This window comes from Staurois parvus, unplaced genomic scaffold (assembly GCF_062004578.1).
Source record: "Staurois parvus isolate SC_StPar_1 unplaced genomic scaffold, SC_StPar_1.0 ptg000648l, whole genome shotgun sequence".
NCBI lineage: Eukaryota > Metazoa > Chordata > Amphibia > Anura > Ranidae > Staurois > Staurois parvus.
In genome coordinates this window covers 2527843-2552987 of record NW_028318444.1, presented here as the reverse complement: position 1 = coordinate 2552987, position 25145 = coordinate 2527843, and the positions used below count along the sequence as shown (strand labels likewise).

General features: G+C 42.2%; 1 protein-coding gene across 1 annotated transcript in view; it reads right to left on the bottom strand.

Annotated features, from left to right (window-relative positions):
- Window positions 1-422: 422 nt before the first annotated feature.
- LOC149448914 (solute carrier family 22 member 4-like) overlaps window positions 423-25145 on the bottom strand; it is a 127017-nt gene continuing 102294 nt past the window's right edge. Inside the window, exons 4-10 of the mRNA XM_089694064.1 lie at window positions 22819-22990; window positions 17972-18098; window positions 16398-16498; window positions 15121-15335; window positions 14811-14993; window positions 13208-13343; window positions 423-1042 (exon numbers count right to left, since the gene is read on the bottom strand). Coding sequence (XP_089550190.1) covers window positions 952-1042; window positions 13208-13343; window positions 14811-14993; window positions 15121-15335; window positions 16398-16498; window positions 17972-18098; window positions 22819-22990 — 1025 coding nt within the window. The 3' untranslated portion in view covers window positions 423-951. The remainder of the gene's footprint in view (window positions 1043-13207; window positions 13344-14810; window positions 14994-15120; window positions 15336-16397; window positions 16499-17971; window positions 18099-22818; window positions 22991-25145) is intronic.

Genomic DNA, 25145 nt, shown 5'->3' with positions numbered 1-25145 from the left:
AGTGGTTACTCTTCTTGAAACCTTCACCCTTTGTGCCAGAATTCTGAGGTATCATCAGGTACTGCCAACAAACCAGGAACCTGACCAGGATACTTTTATTTCCTGAAAGTACCTTGGCCGTCTTCTGGTCACTAAGATTTTGGGGCCTATTATAGGCCAGGGGAGCCCCTTCCTGTAGTGGAAAGCCTCTGTGTAGCTGCACAGCTGATATATCTACCACTGCTTAGAGCTAATTTTCAATCAGTTACTCCCTGACAGTAGAGGAAAATCTCCTTAATGATGGATGGTAGTAAAAATTTTTACAGGGGTTCTAACCCTTACCTACACTACTAAATCATATTTTATATCAATCTGGTTTCAAGGTTTTAACCTTCCACCACTCTGAAACTAAGAAAAGAAAACGTAATTGCTGGAATTGCATATGAGTATAAGCGCTAAGGTTTATAGGGGCACATGTACAAAAGATCTGAATGTCACTATAATATGGTTCAGTAACAAAGACTGTTTACAAAAATAATCAAAACATTAATAAAACAGTTTAGAAAAATAAAAAGGCTCTTGATTAAAAAATGCAGTCTCAGCTCCCAACACTTCTGATATGTCAGTTTCCTTGCACCCTAAATTTGAAAATATATCATGTCATCATCTTGTACTCTGTATTACGTAGGAGGTTTCAGGTTCCAAATCCTCGTCATAATGTTGATGTGCTGTTTCCAGCTGACCGTACTCAAGGCACAATATACTGAGTACATAGATACTGTATATCTGCCAATAGAATTGTACTGATATACAAGGAAGATATGCGAGAACAGACACCACTTCTCTCAGTTTGGACTGATTGTAGAATTGATGACCTGAGCAAGGTTTATGCTGTAGTTTAGCCTTTTTTCCAGTTATGTATAATACATGTAGAAATATCCTGTTTACTAAGAGGAAGGAACAGCAGACACACTATAATTGTGAACTCATTAAAATCATGCCATTTTTTATTTCTTCTGGATTTTCTTCTGAAAGTATATGGTGGTTTCTTTTGCAACATAACCTAGAAGAAGACAAACTCCAATTAATTAGGAATATTTCAACACATTTATTTTTATTTATTTATTTCAGGTACTGATATAGCGCCGTCAATTTTACGCAGCGCTTTACATATATATTGTACATTCACATTAGTCTCTAACCCTCAAGGGGCGTACAATCTACAGTCCCTAACTCACATTCATACATACACATACTAGGGCTAATTTAGACAGGAGCCAATTCACCTACCAGCATGTCTTTGGAGTGTGGGAGGAAACCAGAGTACCCGGAGGAAACCCACGCAGGCACAGGGAGAACATGCAAACTCCAGGCAGGATGTTATGGTATGGTTATAGTAAAAAAACAATAAAACAGGTACAGGTGGTAATCTCTGCTCTCTATCGCTACTGTCTTTCTGATAGTAAACACAGGGAAAAAGGTCAGAAACAAATTATAATTTACACATAGAGCTTAAAAAGCTCATTTCAGTTGACACATCAGCTACTTGTAGATAATGCAGTTGATTTAATATAGAAGAAGCTGTTTATGTCTCCTTCCCTTCTCGGCTGACACTGACTTTTTTCAGTGACCCAGGAGAATGGTGATGTTACCTGACATATGAAGTCACATACTAAACTCCAAAATCACTTACTATTTTAGTATGGTCTCCAGGGAGTTTGACCAGATCTCCAGCAGGCTCCTATGCCCTGATGGACACCCAAACCTTTCCCCAGGCTCCTGATGTTGCACAGGCTTGGCATATGCACTGTGCACCAAAGTCTGCAAATCTTGCAATGTTTCCATTTCCTTGCACTTCCAGACACAATGGGGGAAATGTATAAAAGGTGTTTGAGACAACTTTTGCCTCAGCTAGAGCTCAGCTATTCAGCTTTTAAACATTCATTTTCTAAGCTATGTTGAAAAAATAAAATAGAAGCTGATTTGTTTGTATGGGCAGGTCACCGCTTGAGAAAGAACTTGTATCAGACACTTTTTATTAATCCACTTTAATTTGTACCGCAATGTACAGATGGCTGGGGTGCATTTCCCTCTTCACCATACTAATTGTTGGCAGGTCTGTTATCTCTGCAATTTTCCTTGACGTAGCCACCTCTATCCAGGGCCAGTGCTACACTATTTTGTGCCCTAGGCAAGACGAGCTACTTGCGCCCCCCCAAACAAAACAAAAACTAAATAAAACATTTTAAAACAGTAGAAAATATTAAAACATGAAACTGCTAAATTTCTTTTAATTTGCAGAAATAAGTGCAATAAGATACAACCAGCACCAATATTAAAGACAAAATCAGTTTCACAGATGGACTGTATCTGTCGCTGGCAGTGGCAGGGCGACAACTGCAGTGAGTGGAGGATGATGGATCCATATTCTGACAGATCCCAGGCTAGAATTCCCCAGGCAATGAGGAGAGATGAAATTCTGTGACAGCAGGCAGCTGATATGAGCGATTCCACACAGTGACATATCCGACACAAATCAGCAGGCCCAGCAGGCAATAGAAGAGCAGGCTGTGGGATCTCGATGATCATCACTCACTGACACATTGCACATGTGATTGATGGCTGCAAATTGGATCATGCTTTGCTCGGGGTTTTTTTTTTGCCTTCCTCTGGATTAACTGTGGGTATAGGATTATAATTTTTTTTTTCTACGGTGGAGCTGGATGAACTTTTGTCTTTTTTCAGCCAGACTAACTATGTAACTCCACTGTGAACAGCAGCTGCCAGCTGGCTTGCAGTAAGGGACTGAGTCTGAGAGGAACAATGGAAGGAGTTGCAGCTCAGCTGCTACACTGGCCCCAGCCACCCAGCATCTTTCTATGTCCTTTCTTCCTCCTCTCTGCCACCCCTCCTCTCAGCTAAAGGATCATTCATGATATGGCGGCATCCCACACAGAGAGAGTGACAGCCTGTGCTGCTCCCCTAGGTGCTTCCACTAGGCACCCCTAGGTAGCAGTGAGCCCTAAGCAGCCACCTAGTTTGCCTAGTGGAAGCACTGGCCCTGCCTCTATCCCTGTCGTTTGGCACCACTGTCCTTTGCTGTGAAGTGGGTAGAGGTATAGGAGAAGGTGCAGAGTTATAAGAGATGATGCAGACATATAAGAGGGTGTGCAGAGATGTGTGATTGTACAGGAGGAGGAGAAGAGGTGATCAAAAGTATAGAAGGGGGGCAGAGGTATAAGAAGGGGTGCAGAGGAGAGCAGAGGTAGAAGATGAGGTGCAGAAGTATAAGAGGGGGTGCATGGTTGAGTGAAGGGAGAAGAGGAGGTGCAGAGGTATAAGAGGGGGTGCAGAGGGAGAAGAGGCAGGCACAGAGGTGGAGCAAATGATGAGTGGTACAAAGGTGCGTGGTGGCAGGAGAAGGGACACAATGATGAGCAGTGGTAATAAGTGGCACAAAAGTGAGCAGTAGTAGAAGAGGGGATGCAGAATAAACTGTGGTAAAGGTAGGGCTGTAAAGGTAAGCAGTGGTAAAAGTGGAGGTGCAGATAGGAGTGGAAAGAGGCAGAGGAGCTGGAGAGGTACGCAGTGGTGGATGGGGGGTGCAAAGATGAGCAGGGGTGGACAAGGGAAGCTGAAGTAAGCAGTGGAAGAGGCGAGGGCACAAAAGAGAGCAGTGATATGAGAGGAGATGCAGTGGCTGAGCGGTAAAAGAAGAGATGGCACAGAGGTGAGTGGTGGTAGAATAGGGGTCCAAAAGGAGAGCAGGGGTGGACAAGGGATGCTGAAAAAAAGCAGTGGTAGAAGAGGGGGCACAAAGGAGAGCAGTGATATGAGAGGAAATGCAGGAGGTGAGTGGTAGTAGAAGAGAGGATGCAAAAATGAGTGGTGGTAAAATAGGGGTCTAAAAGATGAGTGGTCGTACTGGAGGGTGTTCAGAGGTAAATGGTAGTAGCAGAGAAAATGGTAGTGGTGTTAAACAAGGAGCGTACTGGGTGTAGAGTGGTGGTGGATGAGGGGCAGAGATGTGAGTGATGGTAAATGAGGGGATGTACAGGATGTGGAGGTAAGCAGTGTTGGATGTTGTCTTTGGTGTATTGCTTTTTGTGGTGAGTTTTGCTTGGTAGAGCATGTATGGCCACCACTAGATTTATGAACAATAGGCAGTGAGTAAAACCTTGGCATAAGGGGATTGGAAACTTTTAAAATTTTACCCATTTTTTATCTACAATACTCCTTGGCACAGCTGTGTCTGTAATGGCAAAAACTTCTTTGTCTTGATTTAGGATGCTTTCACACTGATCCGTTTTTCTTCCGTCTTTGTGTTTAAAAAAGCCGTAGAAGAATGCATGACTATTAAATCCTATGAAACGCTTCACACTAGTCAGTTGTGGGTCTGTTGCGTTTTTCAAGGTCCTGCTTGCTGCATCTTTGGTGCATTAAAAATCTGCACCAAAAACATACCTCCCCATTGAAATGAAAAACGCATAAAACATGCATCCACGAATCCATTTTTTTTGTGAGAGTGTGAAAGCAGCCTAAAGCTGAATCTCAATCTGCTTAGGCTTTCTTTCTCTTGTTCCTCTCCCACTCCTTTACATATTAATACACCACTAACCCACGTGGCTTTGTCAAGGAAAACTTTTTCCTTGACAAAGCCGCGTGGGTTGGTGGCGTAATGCGAGCCTAGTGACGTAATTTACGGCACTGAGCCGCGGACCGGAAGTCCGGTTCTCATATATTGCGTTTTACATCCAGTGTTAATGTGAGTGTTTTTTTTTGCTATTCTGCTTTTAATCTAATAAACAGTATTACACTATTGGAGGCAATTTGTTTTTCCTTCCATGTGAGTCCCGGAGTGGAGGAGAGGAAGTGGAGGTGCCATTATTGGAGCAGAGGTTATACTGCTGATGGAGAAGATGTACAGTGTGACCAGCTGCCGCCATTTAGAGTCCATTTATGGAAATGCAACCAAGCACTTGTGACCTGTATTTAGTTATATAGGTCCTGGTGTCCAGGTGAGCGGCCATCCTTACATGTGGTGGTGGTGGTGTTTATCACACGATTGATTCTGGATCACTGAAGTTTATTTCTCGGGTGAAGCATAGAATTACAGTAAATGTTTGGATCACGTACACATATGGATATGAACTTTTTCATGGACACATTGATTATTTGATTATTTTACTATTATTGAATTTATGCACTTATTTGAGATGTTTTATTGAGTAGCGCAACACAACATTGTATCATATTTTTGGGGGAGTGGGATCACTTATTAGTGGATGCATCAACTCTAATTATTATTTAATCATATTAAAGGCTGTCTTTGGGTTCATCCATACGCTCCATCGATGTGGTTAAGCTGATGGTCTGACAGTGAGAGTGCCAGCCTGAAGATTTGACTCGAGCACTTTAGGTCTCTATAACTTGAAACCATCTCCATTTGGTAAGAGGCCTCTTCACTCTTTAAGAAGCACATTTTTGAGAACTGGAGCACCTTTTATGAAGAAGTTTACATGCACTGAGCACTTTGTCACTTTTTTTAGCACTATATTTCAACCTTTGTCAGATGGTTTTATAGCAATCTGGCTAGTGATTATAGCTGCAATCAGTCCTACCTCTCATTTGGGTTAAAGCTTGGACCTAGAACAGAAGTGCCTGTTCCAGGTCCAAAGGGGGGGGGGTGTTTGAAGCTGTTTGCCCCATGGTCAGGCCTGCCATGTGTCTGCTGGGGCCTATTTCTGCTGAAAATTGCTGGAGCTGACTGAGAGATTTGCTGTCTGGGTGGGTCTAGCCTGGCATCACTGGAAAAGTGTCTGGAAGACATTGGAAGGTGGCAACCAATTATCCAAGGACATTAGTGAGTCTGTGTACTTCTGCCATCCATACCATTGTGCTAGGGTCAGTTTTGTTCAAAGGGGATATTGTGTCTTTTGTGCTGGGAAAGCTCAGTCCATTAACTGCTTGTTGCAGGACTGTGCTCAGATCCTTAAGAGAAAGTTTAACATTCTCAAGTTACTACTACAAATCAGTCCACTATTTGATGCAAGTAAGGATTTTTGCTCACATTACTGCTGCTGATTTTACAATAGTCAGTTCTACTTGTAGGCAGGAGCAGTCTGTTTTCTTCACTGTAGGTGGCGCTCAACCGACTGCTACCACAGCCTGGAGAGGAAGTCAAAGGAAACCCAGTTTCTCTGTGGTTTCCTGGGTCAAGAAGCAGCATTCCAGTTGGTTGTGCTGCATCAATGGGTCCCCTGGCAGCCATCTTGGGTCAGTAAGGTCTTTATAATTCCCTACCCTGGGTTTTGGGTGGTGTAGGAAGAGAGACCCCATGTGACAGGGAAAGTGACTAGTGGCATGGAAAGGATCCTGACGAGTAGGGACAGGCTTGAGATTTGTCATCTTCTAGGAAGCCTTACTTTTGGGACCTGACTGGCCAGGCCACAATCCATTCTCAGAAACAGACACTGTTGTTACATCTCTTCTCACTTCATCTCTGCATTGGAACTGAACTGTAAGTGTTTCCCCAAAGCGGCACTCTCCCTCTGGGGTGTTTGTAGTCTGGCATTCACTTCAATACAAGTTTCCCTCTGTGTCTGTGTTGCCACTGCACCACGCAGCACCTCCCCACACTTGTCAGCAGGATATGTCTCTTGTAGCGGGTGGGTCTGGGCTCCAGAATAGCTCCGCTAGGATCGGCCTTAGCTCTGATACTGATACTAATGTTAAAGAACAACCCCTTGGCAGAATGGGAGGAGTGGCTGGATTTTGCCGTGCGCCAGTACCAGGTCCCGGCCCGGCTAATGGTTGCCTATTAACGCTTTAGAGGCCCACAAAGTGGTCATGGCACTACCTGAAGAGGAGCAAGCTACTATAGAGCAGATTGTGTCACACCCGGAAGGACTCTTTGGGGAAAAGATTCCACTGCTGGAGCTGAGGTTCCTTCTTACTCAGGAAACAGAAAAAAGATGAAAACCTCACCCATTATGCAGAAACTATGGAGGCACCTGGAAAAAGGGGATGTGTGCAGCTGTGCTAACATTACTGACACTGACCAAATGCTGAGGGACCAATTCATAGTGAGCGTGAATGCTGGGTCCAGTCCAGAGAGCCCTGCATAAGAGGGTTCAAGTGCAACCTACTACTACCTTCCATGATGTAGTGGTAGACGCGGTTCCATTGGGAGCAAGAAGAAGCAGATGCAACTGCAGTGACCAAAAAGTATAATCTGCTGTACCTTACGGAGGAAGCACTAGCACCTTCACCACTATCAGTCCTGCAAGCTGCACTGAGGGAGTAGGTTCACGATGTGGCTGCTTTAAAGCAGGAAAGGGCCTCTCCCAAAAACAACTGTCCCCAACTCCAGAGAGGCGAGAACCCATTGTGCAAGGATCCAGAGGAGGACTGGAAATGCTGGCGGTACAGCTGTTATAGACTTATTGCCAAGAACTGTGGGCAGTGTAGCTTTCTTTAGGCCGATGTTAAACTATTAGCTCCTGGGGCCGAGGGACAAGCCCTAGGAACAGAAATCTAAAGTCTCAGCACACCAGAGGTCATGGCCGTACCCAGCCAAGTGGTATCCACCCTGGTTAACAGGCAAGAAGTCCTATGCTTGATTGACACTGGGTCAGAGGTCACTGTCATGGAATATGACTTGTATGTACAGAGATTTGGGGCACAAGAGCAACTGGACCCCTGCTGGATGTCCCTCAATCAACCTAACACTGGTTGAAGGTATCACCTGGCTGAAGATGCAACTTGAGGACCAGATGGTGGAACAGGTGGGAATAGTGGTGATCCGTGGCCAAGTGAACCCCTCAGTGCTTGTTGTGTTGGGCATGATTGTTTTGAAAAACCTGGACTTACCTTGCCTGCTGGCCAAATGCGAACATTCTGGCCGGCAGGCCCAAAGCCCTGGCTTGTGAGCAGAATGGCTCAGAGTGCTGAAGGTATTTGAGGCCCAACAGAAGGCAGCAAAGAAACAACTGGAGCAAATTGGGGTGGTCTGTATGCCTCCTAAGCAGAAGCTACTGCTGGCACACCTGTAAGAGGTGGTCTGGTCACTCCCCATTAGGGCCCAATGGAAGTTACAGGAGGCTACTGTTATGATCGAGCCCCACAAGGACCCCATGATGCTAGTAGAGTGGCTGGAGGGCCAAACCTTGTACAAGGTCCACCGGCGGTGCCAAACCTAGAGGCCATGTGCGTCCTTCTTCTGGCTTCTATGGCATCCTGGGATGAGGCTCAGTACAAGTCACTACTGGAACAGCTGGATATTCCTTTCAGAGACTTTCCCCTGCCACAACAGAAATTATTCCACCAACTGCTAGAAAAACACCTCCTAGCATTTGCCAGCAGCCCAGAAGATTACGGGTTCACTGAGGCCAATGACCACCCGATTCACACACTGCCCATCCATGAGTGGTATTGCCATATTCCCCCAGCACTGTGCCAGGAGGTCAAGGACTTGCTACATAATGTGCTGCAAGGCGGAGTGATTCGGGAGTCCCTGGGTTGCCCTGTTTTCCTGGTACGAAAGAAGGATGGTGGCCTGTGATTCTGTGTGAACTATCACAAATTGAAAACCTGCACCCACCAGGATGCCTACCCGCTACCCTGGGTAGAAAAGTCTTTGTTGGCCCTGGGCAAAGCTAAGTTCTTCTCCATCATAGACCTTGCTAGCTACTGGCAAGTCCTGGTCCGCGATTAAGACCAGGAGAAAACCGCCTTAATTACACCCTTATGGCTGTTTCAATCTAATCACATGCCCTTCAGCCCCAGCAATACCCCCAGCACCTTCTAACGCTTAATGGAAAGATGTCTTGGAGACTTTAACTTTAAGATGGTATTAATCTACCTTGATGATATCATCATCTTCTCCAGGACATTTGAAAATCACATCACACATCTGGACCTTGTGTTGGTAAAGAACACCAAATGCACCAGAGGCAGCAAGCGGGAACTGAAATGGAAGTGCAACCAGTATCAGGTAGTGGGGCAACCTTTCCCATCTACCCCTGTCTACGACTTGGTCTCTGAGGGACCCGACCCCGTGGCGAATCGGTTGCACCTATACATGCTGACACCTTGTGTGCTAAGTAGTGATTGCTCCAGGAGGCCTGATGGTGACCAAAAAACTTTCCACCAGTACATGAAGCCCCCACTGACTGGTTCTTTTCACCTCTTGTGCTTGAGTCTCCGGCCCCCTATAGCTCTGAGTCTGCAAGCTCTGATGTTGAGAGCCCGAGTGACCCAACCACCCCATCTGGTGCCGCAGGTGGTATCGACCCATTCAAAGATCTTACTTGGGGCCTTGGGGCCCAGGTAGGGGAAACCAGAAGACACGGATGACCCCTTGCCACCTGCAGCCCCCAAGTTACTACTTGACAATGAATCTCTGCTAAGTCATTCTGCTAAAGAGCAAGAGAATCGCCACACCATACAGCCTAATTATGGACAAATTCTTGCAAGATTCTCTGATTATGTTGTTTGACTGTGTTTATTAGTTCTACCTATCCTATTGCCTTGTTTTGCTGTATTATATTGTGATGCCGAGGACAGCATCTATTAAAGAGGCTGCGTTTGGTGGGATTCCTCTGTCCACCTAACTTGCTTAACTACAGTAATCTCCTTTTTTTCATTCAACCCCAATTCAGTCCTGTACAGAGCCAGGGGGGGGGGGGGGCAACAGGGCTGCCAGACAGGACAGGTGTAATGGTGCAGGGGGATGGACAAGCTGCGGCACCTGACAAATGGCAGGAAGGTAATACTGAGTCTCCTCTGTCATATGAAATGTCTCTAGATTGTTGTGTCTGCTGCATTCACCATCTGGATCAGAATCAGTACACGGCATCGCGAATCAGGATCAGCATATTAAATTAGTGCCCCACCCCTAACTAAAGTACATGCTCTGCCTACAACGACTTTCTGGACAAACAGAAAAAAAAAGTGTCCCTAAAAACTTTTTTGAAATATTGGCAACTATGTTCCTGCTGCATCTCTGTATTTGAACTGAACTGTGAGTGTTTCCCCTAAGTGAACCTCTCCCACTGGGGTGTTTGTAGTTTGACATTCTCTTCAATACAAGGTCCCAGTTTTATTGCAACCGGACTCTTTAATGCCACTGCACTACGCTACACTTCCCCATATACCTAAAGGGAATTCACTGCTAAAGTGTTGCTGAAAAGCTTGGTCCATCATTTGCTGCAAGCATGGACCCTTGCTCACCTTACTAACAGAAAGTTTAGTATCTTGAATTTCATTACCAAGGGTTAGGAGTATCCAGCAGTTACCCTGAACCTATTCAATGTCTGCAATAAAGCATCAAAAGAAGCATACTCCTAGACCAGAAGTCTGCAGACTTTCTAAATGAAGGGCCAGTTTACTGTCCTTCAGTCTTTAGGGGGGCCAGATTGTGGCCAGTGGGGGTAGTAAATATCCTGGATTCAGGGAGAATAATCAATACCCCATGCTTTTTGTGATCAGTGGGAGTAAAGAAATTACATAATGCCTTTGGTCAATAGAAGGAATAGTGCCCCATCATTGATATCATGTTGGTGGAATAGTTCCACATTGTTGGTGTCAGTGGGAGTAATAGTGCCCTATCACTGATATAATCTTGGAGGAATAGTTCTCCATCGTTGGTGTCAGTGTTAGGAATTATGTCCCGCTCTTGGTGTCAAAGGAAAGAATAGTGCTCCAAGTGCCAGAAAAGTTAGCAAAGGGCTGCATTTGGACAGCAGGCTGCAGTTTGGAGACCACTGCTCTAGACTGTTCATTGAGCCAAAAGAATGACTGCAACTGTGTACCTCTCTGCCGGGCAACTACTGGGAATAAGAACCCTGGGCATTCACTCAGCAGCACTGTGGTGAGCACTGCATGTATAACAATAATAGCGTACAGCTTTTTTAAAATATTTTTTATTTTATATTACATTTTTGTGATATTTTTGTTTTACCCAGAAGATGGCGCCATATAGCTTTTTTTTTATTTTTGTTTTTAATATTAATATATTAGTATTAACAAATGTTTTTTTTATATTTTTCCTATTAGAATGTTTTTAATCTGTAGCAGTCTTTTCTGTTTTTTGTTTTTTTTTTACTGGCATTGCATTAAAGGATACACCATTATTGTGACCGAGATCAGCAAGCCTACTGAGTGTAATCAATTGTTTTGGGTGTACTATTACAAGTATATATGGTGGAGGTGAAGCTGTTGGTCTCTGCTCCTGAAGACACTGCACACTTCTGACACCTCATTAGGGAAGGACTTTTGGTTATGTCACTTCCGCTTTCTTGAAAGGCACACTGAACTGCACAGTGGCGTACTCCGTTCCAGTTTCCAAAGACCTTGTCTCTACTGTTTACATGATCAGTACATTATTATTATCTTCTACTGGGATTTAATAAAGATTTTATTACACTATGAGTGGCTTCTCTTTCTCTTTTTCTGATGATCCTGCTGCATATGTCTGGTGGTCCAAGAGGATTTAAAGGAACAGCAGAATAATCCTTAATTTGATGGAGGATCCAGTTAATGGTGTACATAATAAATTCAGAGTTCAGTTTGACCCAAGTTTGGGGAACATCCATCCTTGTATGCAAGGGGTCAGTATGGTCTGGTGAGCGCAGTGTGTGGTGGAGTGGTACATGCATGAGTTTATTTTTCATTTGGAGCACATATGAACTAGAATTAGCACGCTGAACACATATAGACATAATAAATAAAGTTTAGTTATTTATTGATTTTCTTTTTATGCTGCATATCTGAGGGTGTGTAAGTTACAAACAAAACTTTTTCCTTGCAGTGGGGCTGTGCCTGCACTGCAAAGGTTAATTAACTGTTTTTGTCTAGGGGAGAGATTAAGGGAGATACACTTACCTGATCCTCAGATCCTCCCTGCAAAAGATCGGTCCCTGCAGCACCTGCACCCCCGCGCTCTAGTGGTCTTGAATGGTAGACTGTTCCTGATATCATTAAGCCCAGTGTAGGCTCTATATACCTGCCGTGGATGTGGAGGACCGCTGTTTTCAGGTGGAGCGGAGGATCCGGTGAGTATAAAGCTTTCTCTTTTCCCCTAGACAAAACAGGCACTTAACCCTTGCAGTGCAGGCACAGCCCCACTGCAAGGAATAACTTATTGTTTGCCTTGTATGTCTCAATTGAAGAGCCAAATAAATGTTCCTAGTGTTATGTTATGTTATTATTTTTTTTTTTATTACTGTCAAGATACTTAAACACACATGCAATAAAGTGGACCTTGCACCAAAACAACAAAGTCTGCTTATATGGTGTGGCTCACCTCCCCTTGTTAAAACACTCCAGTCAACTGTGAAAAAAAAAGTTAGATCATATTCCTAGTTTTCAGGAGGAGCAAAGAAAATTGTAACTCAGCCACCTGGATCTATCAGGCCCTAGGCTCCTGCCTAGTTTGCTTTGTGGATGGTCCAGCTCTGTGCATACCTTCTTAAAGTGTTACTAAACCCACAACAGTAAAATCTGTCTGTATAAGCATTAGCATGCTTGTTATACTCACTGTGGAACCTAAGGGGTTAATCCTCTGCAATGTGTAAAAACTCTGTTTGATCCTGTCTTCTCTGATCCTCCCTTTCTTCCAGTGTCCCCCGCTTATCTCCTGATAAGAAATATTGTGTGGAGTCCCTCTGCCCATGCTCAGTTTGGTGTGTATTGCTAGAAAGTATTTTTTTTTCTTGGGAGAGTGCATGTGATCAGCACAGGGCCAATCATTACTGTCCAGACAGAGGTCAGGGGTCCTGCATCCTCCTAGCGCATAATGAAAACTCCTTCTACAAGCTTTAACTAGTGCTAGGCTGGACACTGATAGAGGTCCCAAAATTGCTATATACTGCTGATGAGAAAAGGTATTTAGCAGTTTATATTTATTAAAATAATTGCATTTGCATGTTCAGTGTACTGTGGGAGACCAGATATTGTGAATGAGGGGTCCTGGGTTTAGTAACACTTTAATACAGTAAGATGGCAGCCCTTAAGGAGAAGTTTGTGTTTGCATGACAGGTCCTATTTATTTATCTGCTACACATACTGTATGTCCAATCATCAAAATAAAACAAAAACAAAAGCATGTCTACTTCAAGAAAAATACATTTTGAGCTGTAAAGGTATTGGGGTTTCAAACACAAAATACGATCAATGTTCACAAGACAATATGAACCAACTGTTGATGCTTTGAATGCTTTCTTACCCTTTTACTTTCTGAGCCTGGTCCATAGTTTCCGGCAGCGGTTTGCCAAAAGTTTCTGGGAAGAACAATACTAACAGTCCCATGGATACAGTCAGTGTCCCCATCAAGATGTAAGGCAGCAGCCTATTATAAGCACCTAGTTGAGAAACAAAGGGATGAGCAGTAACCCATCTATTGTATTTTTGATTAATTCTATTTCAAAAATTAAATTGAATCACACTTAGGCTGGCCATATACTATACAATTTTCTGTCCAATTTCTGCCCAATTTCCTTTAGATTTACCTTCAACTATGTGGTGCAAGAGCCTTCCTAATTAGATACAATTGAAAGTGTTGTTAGGTTTGACCTCCTATTATATGGTTTTTGGTAAATCTAAACCAAAAATCTCAAGAAAATTGTATAATGTATGGCCAGCCTTACTCACTAGTAGACCTTATAACTCTCAGCTGCATGCTAGTTGCAAAGTAATTACTGAAATTGGTATTTTTCACAGCTACACAGATTTACCCTTAAGAACTGTGCAGATTATTCAGTATGGCAGTGAAAACTGCAGATAGGTGTTATAAATACTTTTAAACATTACTGTAGTCAGCTGAAAAAAATAAATCCAGATGGTTTAAGCCTTATTTAAAAAGGAAGTCCATTTTACAGCAAATTATATAAAGGAACGACACATATGAAAACAAATCTAGCATCATGCAAGGCCAAGAAGACGTTAATGGCCGCTTTAACCATAAGATATCACAACTTGTCTGTAGACAAATAAAAAAAAATCACAGCTCTAAAGCTCACTAACACCTAACGCCCATACTAACCCTATGGCGGCGTTTTTGAAGAGTTAGAAATGTAGTCACGTGTGAACAAGCCCTAATGCTCCTAGCACTGATATCAGCCAACATGCCACGTAATGAACTGCTGCAGATCATATAAAACAGCTAGTCAGGCTACAGTATTCTACAGAAAAATGTCAAGCGATCACACACAGGATACCAACTCACTGTGAACATAAAAAAAAGGAATGGTAGATGGCTTCAGCTCTGCTCTCTACTGGCAGATGTCACTCAGACACGTTTTGCTCCCTAGTGGGCTTAATTGCTACTTCTGTCACCCAGAACTGTTGTATGTATTATGCATATTATGAAATACATGTTCATTACTCCTTTAATATTGTTCAGTAAAAAGTTCAGTTTTACTATAAGAAAAGTTTACACATTAACTAGAAAAGGTAAACTGATGTTGAATTTTTATGACCAGTCCTGTCACCTTGGCCTCTTTCATCATAAAGTTCATAAAGAACAATGCCAAGTACTAATTTGTATGCAGAAAGCTGGCCATGCAAGTGAAGACCATCTGCACTTCTGACTGTCTCCTGATATCTTGATAATAATGCATTTATCAGCTCTTCATAATAAAATAAATGATTCTAAATTGGCTACTTGGTTTATTGAATAATGCTGTGGTTTTTTTTTGGAGTTGGTTGTGCCATGTCCCATGCATGCTAGTGAAAATCATCCCATATAAAGTTAGACTAATTCTCAAGGAAGTTTTTCTCATATGTAATACTGTAAGATAAAGCATTTTGCTAATTAAAAAAAAACTTACCAAGGTAAACAAAGTATGGAGAAATGACACTTCCTACTCTAGAAGACATAGAACCAATCCCCACACCCATATTCCTGATTACAGTGGGGTAAAGTTCAGCTGTGTAGACATAAGCCATAGAAAATGCTGCTGTCACTCCAAATTTCCCTATCATCACCATAATAGTGGATACGGTGTGCAGATCTGAAAAAATAAAGCACAATTTTTAAAAACACACTGTAAAAGAAATATTTTAACAGGAGTTATATTGTATAATTTATGTGTTAGAATGTATGAAGCCACAGCTTTTAAAATTAAACAAGACTCCTACCTATAGGTACCAGTTGAACAAGAAGCAACACAACTCCACCAAGGAGCATTGTCCCACACATGGAATATCGTCTGGGTACAAGTCGGAGCAACTGCCATGCTATTATGTATGATGGAACTTCAATGGCAGCCAAAAGGAAGCAGTTAAGAAATGGATCCCCATTTAAATTTGGGGTGTTTAGTGAAACACCAAAATACCCAATGGATACAATCATCCTATAAGAATAAAAGGGTTTTGTTCAGATTTTGACAAGCAGGAATTGCATAACATATTAAGGCTTTGAAGTACAGAGTGCAATATCCAACTCTTTACACATATCACCGGAAAGCCTACATACTCATAATAATTCTTTGCAAATTAATGTCTAGAGATAAGTCAAACTACTGATATCTAATTCAAGCCTTTAATGTTTTCTGAACTTATCCAAATTGGTTTACCAGCACATTTAACTGAGTTTTAGAGTCTATGTTAGTCCGGACCCCACACCATCTAACTCTTAAATGTCCCCCTGTAGCCTTACACCCTATGAGGCCAGTTTGATGAGGATTCAGATAACCCAGCCTCACATACAGTGAGTGTATACAAACTTTATACAGATGGAATCCACAATGAAATTTAAATGCAGGTCCCTCTGGGCTAGAGTGATGACTACTTAAACATAGGTAGCCCTTTTATTTGGGCATGATGTGCTTACATTTCCTTGTTAAGTTTTCACTATGACTAACCAACCAGTATCATTCAGTGTGAATTCTTAAAGAGGAGCTCCAGTATCATTTTTAAAAATTAAAAGTCAGCAGCTGCAAAAACTGTAGCTGCTGACTTTTAATAAACATACTCACCTGTCCCAGGATCCAGTGCTGTGCTCACCCAAGCCCTTTGTTCCACTGGTCTCCTGTCCCCGGTGGCATTTTGACTGTGGGCACCCAGCTGGGACAGCTTGTGGCTTCTGCCACTTTACCAACATGCCAACACTTCACCAACATGCTCTTTTTCTTTTCTTTTGATAATTTAATTTGTTTTATTTTCCCTCACGTTCAATCCCAGTGACAGTGGTCACCAGTGCAAATAAAGACACGAAATATCTTCTGTGAGAATGCAGCAATAAAACCTGACCAAGACCTTAACCTTCCCTACTTTTTCCAAACAAACGTTCCTATGCTTTAAAATGTATGACTCTGTTCTTACTGTACATAAATATTACTAATATAAACCATACTGGCTTGTAATTATTGAAAAATTAGAGCAAAACTTATAATAGCCATTTCTTCTGAACTTACCAAAATAAGATAGTAAGAATGGTGATGATTCGCATGTTGTGAGTGTTAATTAGATCCAGAATTGTGTGACGTTTGTTTTGCCTTTCTTTAATATCATCCAGCTATTTGGGAAGATAGAATTAAAATATTATATATCCATTTAGCTCTAGTGAATTTAGTGCTATCAATAAATGTGAAATTTAAATACATAAGACCACAGAATACAGCCAGCCAGGGCAGATAACATTATACCAACAGGCGGGGCGCCATCAGGGGGGGGGGGGGGCTGGGACGACACAGCCTAGAGAGATGTAGGAGGCCCGGGCATTCCAAGGGGCTCAGGCCCCAAGTTGGCACCTCCCCCACACTGCCAAACAATTAGTCCTGACTACCACTGGTGCCACCCATTCCACTCCACTCAGTCCTGATTCCCGCTGGTGCCACCCACTCCGCTGGCTGTCACTGTCAAAATTACTGGTTGTTAGGACCACCTGGCATCCTAGCAACCATTCACATGCAGTCACAAATACCGGCAGAGGAGGAGGCCTGTACCTTCCTCAACCCTGCTCCAGTAAATACTAGTGCTTCACCTCCCGGATTCTGCCTTTCGTATGGCTGCTGAGAACAGAACTGGGACTCTGGTAAGGGGGACCCTCAGAGCGTTGACCTAGTGCAGGGGATTGGGGGGCCTCAGAGGAGTAATGCCTGGTGGAGAGAAGAGGCAGGCACTGCTGAACAATTTGAACAGCTGTGTGGGCTAAGCGGGTTTGGAGGTGTTCTGTGACTGTCTCTTTGTTGAATTGAGCTGTGACTGTCACTTTATTGGATTGGGATGGCTCCTTGATGGGGATGTCTTTTTGCTATATGGGGATGTCTCTTTCCTGAATTGGGCTGTCTCTTTGCTGGATGGGGATGCCTCTATGCTGGATTGGGCTGTCTCTTTGCTGGATTGGACTGTCTCTTTGCTGGATGGGGATAACCCTTTGCTAAATATATGGAGATGTATCTTTTCTGGATTGAGATGACTCTTTACTGAATATATGGGGTTCTCTCTTTGCTGGATTGGGTAATTGTTTGCTATATGGGGATGTATCTTTGCTGGATTGGGCAGTCTCTTTGCCAGATTGGGCCATCTTTTTGCGATATTGGGATGTCTTTTTGCTGGATGGGGATGTCTCTTTGCTGAATTTATGGGGATGTCTCCTTGATGAATATATGATGTCTCTTCGCTGAATTGGGAGCGTGCATGAACAGGTGACTATGGTAGAGCTATATAGGACCACACAATGTAAAGGAGACATCTGAGAGATATCTGTAGATAAAATCTTGGAAAAAAATGTAGGGTTTATTATCATTTTAAAATTATCTAAATCTAGGTGAAGGTTCTCCTACTACTTCTGGGAAGGAGTAATTACAGAAGACTGTAGAGCATAGGATTTGTGGCTGAATTTCCCACACACACCATTAACGTTTTCAAACAGATCCATTCAAATGACTTTCAGTGCTTTCATCATTACTGTAAAAAACCCTTTGCATTGTCATTTTAGTTTCAATGCAGAGACACCAGACCTTAGGAGAGCAGCAAACCTTTTTACCTCAAATGCTTTAAATATTACAGCTGGTGCTGAAACCTTGTTTAGCTTTGCCGCTTTCCTTATTATGACCTCTGCTTCGTCTATCTTTCCTTGAGAGATCAGCCATTGTGGAGATTCCGGAATAATCCTACAAGAGACATATTTTTTTAATAATCTTGATCTGTTGCTAGTTCTGCTGGGGCACCCAATATAAGTGTATTAATATGTAAAAGCATGCTATACGTATTTTTTGTTGCAAAATAGAACACTAATGGGTGTATATATCTAGGTTTTCACCCAAGATTAACACATTTGTGTTGATTTAACCTTATGTGGGAAAAATATGTGAATCATGGGTGAGCTGTCTTGTAATCTGAGGGTCCATTTATCAATGTTTCACTCAAGATTTACACAACTTTCACCCATGATTCACATTTTACACCCATAAGGTTTCATTGATAAATATTGTGTGAATCTTGGTTGAAACATTGATAAATAGACTCCAAAATTACAAGACAGCTTGTTAAAAACAGTTTGTTAAATAATGCAGGAGTAAATATACTGTTTACACAACTAACTAAATTGAAGGTGATATTTTAAAGCCTAACTCCAGACCAAAAAAATTTTAGTTATTGTGACTTTTTCACACTTCCTCAGTTTTTCACAAGTCTAATGCAGGAGTAAATATACTGTTTACACAACTAACTAAATTGAAGGTGATATTTTAAAGCCTAACTCCAGACCAAAAAAATTTTAGTTATTGTGACTTTTTCACACTTCCTCACTTTTTCACAAGTCTCAGTGTCCATCTGGTAGAAACACAATTTAGCACTATCTGTGATACCCTCCCCATCTGTGCCAACATCCATATCCCTTGGACAAGGCCCCAGTGCACTCCTCCTTCTGTGGTACATCCCAAATGCCTGCTCTGAAAACCTGGACTTCAGCGCAAACAAAAAGAGCACCACAGTTGGCATCAAAGTGCACAATTATGGCTACAATCACCTCAGGACCCTGGTAGAACATAGAAAACGTGAGGATAGAAGCCAAAGCTCAGGAAGCACTCATAAATTTAGTAAAGTACATCCTGTCAGGAAGAGATGGAACCAGAACCCTAGACCATGGGGTTGGATGATGGCCTGATGAGTCAACTCAACATGGTGGAACTAGAAATTGGAGCAACAGTAGAGGGTTCATTTTGAATGAAAACCACAAAGAAAGTAAAGGCTGAGAGATAGACTCTTCACCCCTACCACATCCAACCAATAGATAGGCAGACCAAATAACTGGACAACGATGTCCTGTTTAGAGAGACAGCTAGAAACTACCCCAAGTAAGACAAAGAAATGGGTCTCAACAACCTTGCCTTATGCAAAACTTGTGAAGGGATCTATGTCAGACAAGGCTACCAGTTTGAGCACTCGCCTCAGTATGGAAAGGCTGTGAATGAACTTTTTTGACCCCACGGAGCCACAAGTGCAGCAACATAATAGTGCTGAGAGCCAAAAGCCGACCTAGTTCCAGCTGCAGAAGTGGACTTGTCCCATGAAAAAACTCCTGGGAAGGTCCAGATGCAAGATAAGCATCTGTCGCATGTCCAGCAATAGATTTAACAAGAAGTAAACCTCCCAACTTACTATCAAGGGATTTCTAGACGTCATAATACCCTATCTCTTATAACTTGAGCTTCAATCTTCTAGATGGAATAAAAAATTCCTTAGTAACAGATGGTCCTGTTCCAGTAGATTTCTAAGAGCAACTGACCTGTGTCTATAAACCATATAAATGCTGCGCTACATTCAAAATTAAAGTGAATGTGGAATCCAATAATATAAATCAATATAGTGACAATATTATGTAAATAAATATATAAGTGCTTAATGATAACAAAAATTATCACATCAAACACCCCAAAAATTATAAAAACACAAACTTAAATCTATACGCATGTGCATAAATTACACATACATATAGTTATATCACACGTGCAAATGTGAAGTGAAATAATGGCTTATTAAACGCACAGAAAAACAAATCTATAAATATTGAAGGTGAAAAAAAATGTGAAGTGAATTAATTGCTTATTAAACGCACAGAAAGTCCAATTAAATGTTGAAGGTGAACAAAAATGATAACGGTGTTTCCAATAATACTGCAAAGTGACCACAGGTGAACCAAAACGTGCAGGTATCTGAGTGTAGATAGAGCTTGTGAATCCAACCACCTTCTGGATTAGCCTCTCACCTCATCCCTTCGACCCTTGCGGATCAAAGAGCAATAATGGATCCCTCTCACAGATCCTCCAGGCACCACAGCCTTCCAGAAACGCTTTTCAAATTTCAATAATCCCACTCAAGCTCTTCTCCAGGTATAGGTGAAATATCAATCCCTCAGAACAAAAAGAGGAATCATAGCAGCCAGTCCACATGAGACCCTCATGCTCTCAGATGAGGATAAATCTGTGTTGTTGGGTGTACAGCTGAATAACAGGTGTACCAAGATGGCCGCCACGCCGGAAATACGTCACCGCGCTTACGCCGACGCGTTACGTCACAATATCACGTGACTTCATCAGGGCCTTGATGAAGTCACGTGATATTGTGACGTAACGCGTCGGCGTAAGCGCGGTGACGTATTTCCGGCGTGGCGGCCATCTTGGTACACCTGTTATTCAGCTGTACACCCAACAACACAGATTTATCCTCATCTGAGAGCATGAGGGTCTCATGTGGACTGGCTGCTATGATTCCTCTTTTTGTTCTGAGGGATTGATATTTCACCTATACCTGGAGAAGAGCTTGAGTGGGATTATTGAAATTTGAAAAGCGTTTCTGGAAGGCTGTGGTGCCTGGAGGATCTGTGAGAGGGATCCATTATTGCTCTTTGATCCGCAAGGGTCGAAGGGATGAGGTGAGAGGCTAATCCAGAAGGTGGTTGGATTCACAAGCTCTATCTACACTCAGATACCTGCACGTTTTGGTTCACCTGTGGTCACTTTGCAGTATTATTGGAAACACCGTTATCATTTTTGTTCACCTTCAACATTTAATTGGACTTTCTGTGCGTTTAATAAGCAATTAATTCACTTCACATTTTTTTTCACCTTCAATATTTATAGATTTGTTTTTCTGTGCGTTTAATAAGCCATTATTTCACTTCACATTTGCACGTGTGATATAACTATATGTATGTGTAATTTATGCACATGCGTATAGATTTAAGTTTGTGTTTTTATAATTTTTGGGGTGTTTGATGTGATAATTTTTGTTATCATTAAGCACTTATATATTTATTTACATAATATTGTCACTATATTGATTTATATTATTGGATTCCACATTCACTTTAATTTTGAATGTAGCGCAGCATTTATATGGTTTATATTCACTTGATCACTGGTATATGATTTAATGCTAGCAGCTTTTTGGGGTTCATATATTTAATTTGTATTATTTAAAAACACTATATTTGGAGCGCAGGAGGGTCACACCACTATAACTGACCTGTGTCCCTTTAGCTTGGCATACCACATCTGCCTGGGCAACCCTGGAGCAATGAGCAACACCAAAATGCCTTCCATCCCGCATAGGTGAGATGAGTAAAGGAAGGAATAGATCAGGAAGTACTGCTCCCACGGAGTCACCAGAGCATCTGTTGCATCCACCAGAGGACCACTGTATTTGAAATTAAACCTGCTTAGCCTTTAGTTTGACCTCATGGCCAGGTAGTGAAACTCTGAAGTTGACTACTTGTGACGCACCTTCAGGAATGGCTCCAGGAGTAGGAATCATTTTCACAGGTTTAGGTGCTGCTCTAGCTATTCTCCTAGAGTGCCCTCTAGACTAGCTATAATACTATTATTGACATTACAATAAATGCTTTTATGCACTGTTTATTGTGGACTTTGCTGATTCATGAGTTAATCCTAGTCTAGTGGTTCAGAACTCTATTCTAAAATTACATTGGTGTAAATAAGTGATTATACTGTCTAGTGGACTGTGTCTGAACGTACCATTTATTCTAACCCGTACCAATACATTGAGTTCATTTACCACTAAATGGTTTTGTGTTTATTTCCCAGTTCACAGCCCAGTTAGGGGTATCTACAGTATACTTGTGTTCTTATAAGTGCTTGCAATACCTTTCATTCAACAAGTGTGTCAGAGGGGCTAAGGATGTTCTTGGAGTCGAGATGCAGAACAAAGAACCCAAATTACCAAGTGGCTCCTTCGAGGGTAGCGTTACATCTATGTAGCTTAAAAAGTTCTTATCGCAGGCACTCTGGAGTCTGAAATGTTTCAGGAAGCAAAATTGTGATTCCTTACTGCTGGTTCACTCCAAAATGCGGTGCAGGAAAGGCATGTTGTTCAATGTTCAAAGTGTACCACCTTTGCGATCTGCTGTGGGTGCCAATACATTGTTAACAGCACCCCAAATGCAGATCACAAACACAGTGAGTATGTCTGCACCAGATTGCATGGTGCTGTGTTACCATACAATTTGATGCAGTACATATTTTTAAAATTGTGTGTGCACTACTTTGTGCACGATCGCACTGCACTGAATCTCACAGTAATTGGTCCACGTTCATGTGTAATTCAGTGAACTGGCCTTTAGAGAAGTAACTGTATCCTCAGAAAAAGCAGTCTCACATTTCCAGGTAAAACTACACAGCTAGAAAGGCAGTATGCATAGACAAAGACAATATTTTACATTTATGTAAAGATTGTTATATGTAGAGGGGTCCAGGGTGCACAGAAGACAAAGGAAAAACATTTTTAAGTGTCTTTGAGGTCTGTATATGAGGGTGACCAGTGCTCAATGTAAAGGAAGTTATTTGGAAAAACAGACTAAAACAGTAAACTCACCACCACAGAGGAATGCATAGGAGCCCAGGCACGGTCAGAGCCATCAGTAGTGTCCTCCAGTCTCGGAGGAAATATGCAAACAGAGGCAGGATCATATAGCCAATTGCAAAAAAGATACAAATTCCTAATGTTGAGAAGATAATTCGAGCAGATTTGCCAAGAATTTCAGATCCTGTGAAAAAATCAATAAATTACAAAGTGTTTATAAACTGAATCCCAAGTACTAATGCAACAGCTCTTATGATTTAGACTGTCCAACCATGGTGTGAATTGTGTTAGTTAGTAGTGATGCTACTGAGTGTTGATCAGGAAGTGTGGGGTCAGGGGTGGACTGACAACTCATGGGGCCCCTGGGCAAAAGGGGATCATGGGGCCCCTGTGTCCTTGCCAAAACTCAAAAAAGCCTATGAAAAAGGTACCAGGGGCATCTCATGGGGCCCCCTACTGACCCCGGGCCGAGTTTCCAAATGGTCAGTCCGCCCCTGTGTGGGGTTTAAGACTTTACACAACACACTGGCATTTTCCAGGGCAGGAGCACCAGGGTGATTTGTGTCTCAAGCTACTAAAATTGATACAAACGTTACTATCAATTGGTCACTACAACAATGGAACAAATGGCTTTATATGGTATGAGTTACACAAGCAATATGCAGTAGTGAAGGTGTATACAGTACACAGACTAGTTTATCAGTAAAGTGGCCCCTTTGTGTTTTCTATTACATATACCTGTATGTGAGGTGGCCAAGACTTCTGAACTTTGATTAGTGATAAATCAAGAAAATATTCATTATATACAATTGAAAGCAATAGTGGGTCTAATATAAATAATCAAACTGGCTCATAAACATTTCCAATAGTGGTTGTTAATGTTGGAGGTCACTGTTACATAGCTCAATGGTTACTTCTTGCTGTCCTTCTTGCAACTCACTCATGACATGTACAGAGCAACAGACATGATGCCAATAAAAAAGCAACATACCCTGATAAAAGTAATATACTGTATATTTATCAAAAAGATAGCAAAATGTCCAAGAATGAAACCAAAATCCAAACAAAACAGTGCATTTCTTCTGCCCTACTTTTATGTATTTTTTATGCATTGTATTGAACTGCATTAGGTTAGCATTTTTCATTAGTGTCAGGCCACTGCAAGTTGCTTACTAATATGATTTTGGTATCTTCCTCTGTCCTCCCCTTCTGCTTAGTGCTAGTTAGTTTAGTCCTAGCTAGAAGTTCCTTACTTTTTCCATGTTCCCTCAGTCAGTGTTAGTTTTTCACAAAGTCATAGGGATTGGTTTACTAAAACTAAAGAGTGCAAAATCTGGTGCAGCTGTGCATGGTAGCTAATCAGCTTCTAACTTCAGCTTGTTCAATTAAGCTTTGACAAAAAAACACATGGAAGCTGATGCTTTATTAAATCAACCCCATTGTCTTTTAGTGCAAATAGCTGAAGTAAAATTGTGTTGGTTTCAACTTCTGTGTCTTATTTAAGAGATAAGCTGCCTGTGAATGGTGCCTAGTCAGCAGTTGCCCATACTGTTCGGACAGACTGGGGGAGCTTTACTAAAACTGGTGCATTTAGAATCTGGTGCAGCTGTGCATGGTAGCCAATCAGCTGCTAACTTCAGATTTTTGAATTATGCTTTGGCAATAAAACCTGGAGGCTGATTGGTTTCTAGGCAGAGCTGCACTAGATTATGCTCTCTCCAGTTTTAGTAAATAACTCCCATTGGGTCTAAGAAGGTAGGTCAGTGCATAAAGAAGGGCATTTGAAACAGAACAGTACTTTACTTTTTGAAAACTGCACATGCAGTGGTAGCATACTGTTTATACAGCTTTAGCACTCTCCTAGTTCATCTAAATGGCTAGACAAGAGCTCATTAGCAGCTCAGGTGTAATAGCCAGAGGGATCAAATTGTGGTCAGGGCTGAGAGGCTCTGAAGGTCAGCACCTCTGGAATTTCCCCCAGCCTCAGAGGATTTTAGAGGAGGGCCTTAGAGGCAGTCAGTGCATCTGAGTGGCTGGCTGCACTCTTGAGGGACCTCAGCCGATCCCCAACAGAAGGCTTGGCAAGGGGCTGGGACTCCCTTAAAAGTGATGCAGCCTTTTCAATAGTAGGATTGTGGTGAGGAGAAGTGTAGAGAGTTGGAGGAACATGTGAGGCTGGAGGAAGAAAACTGCCAGGAGGCCTAGTGGGATGGAGCCTGCCTGCAAGCCTGGAGCTGAAAAGGAGGATACTTGGAGCTCACTGGCCCCATGAGGGAGGATCACCTTTATGGCAGGGAAGGAGCAACCCAGCTGATAGACCTGATAGCAGCAGCCAACCT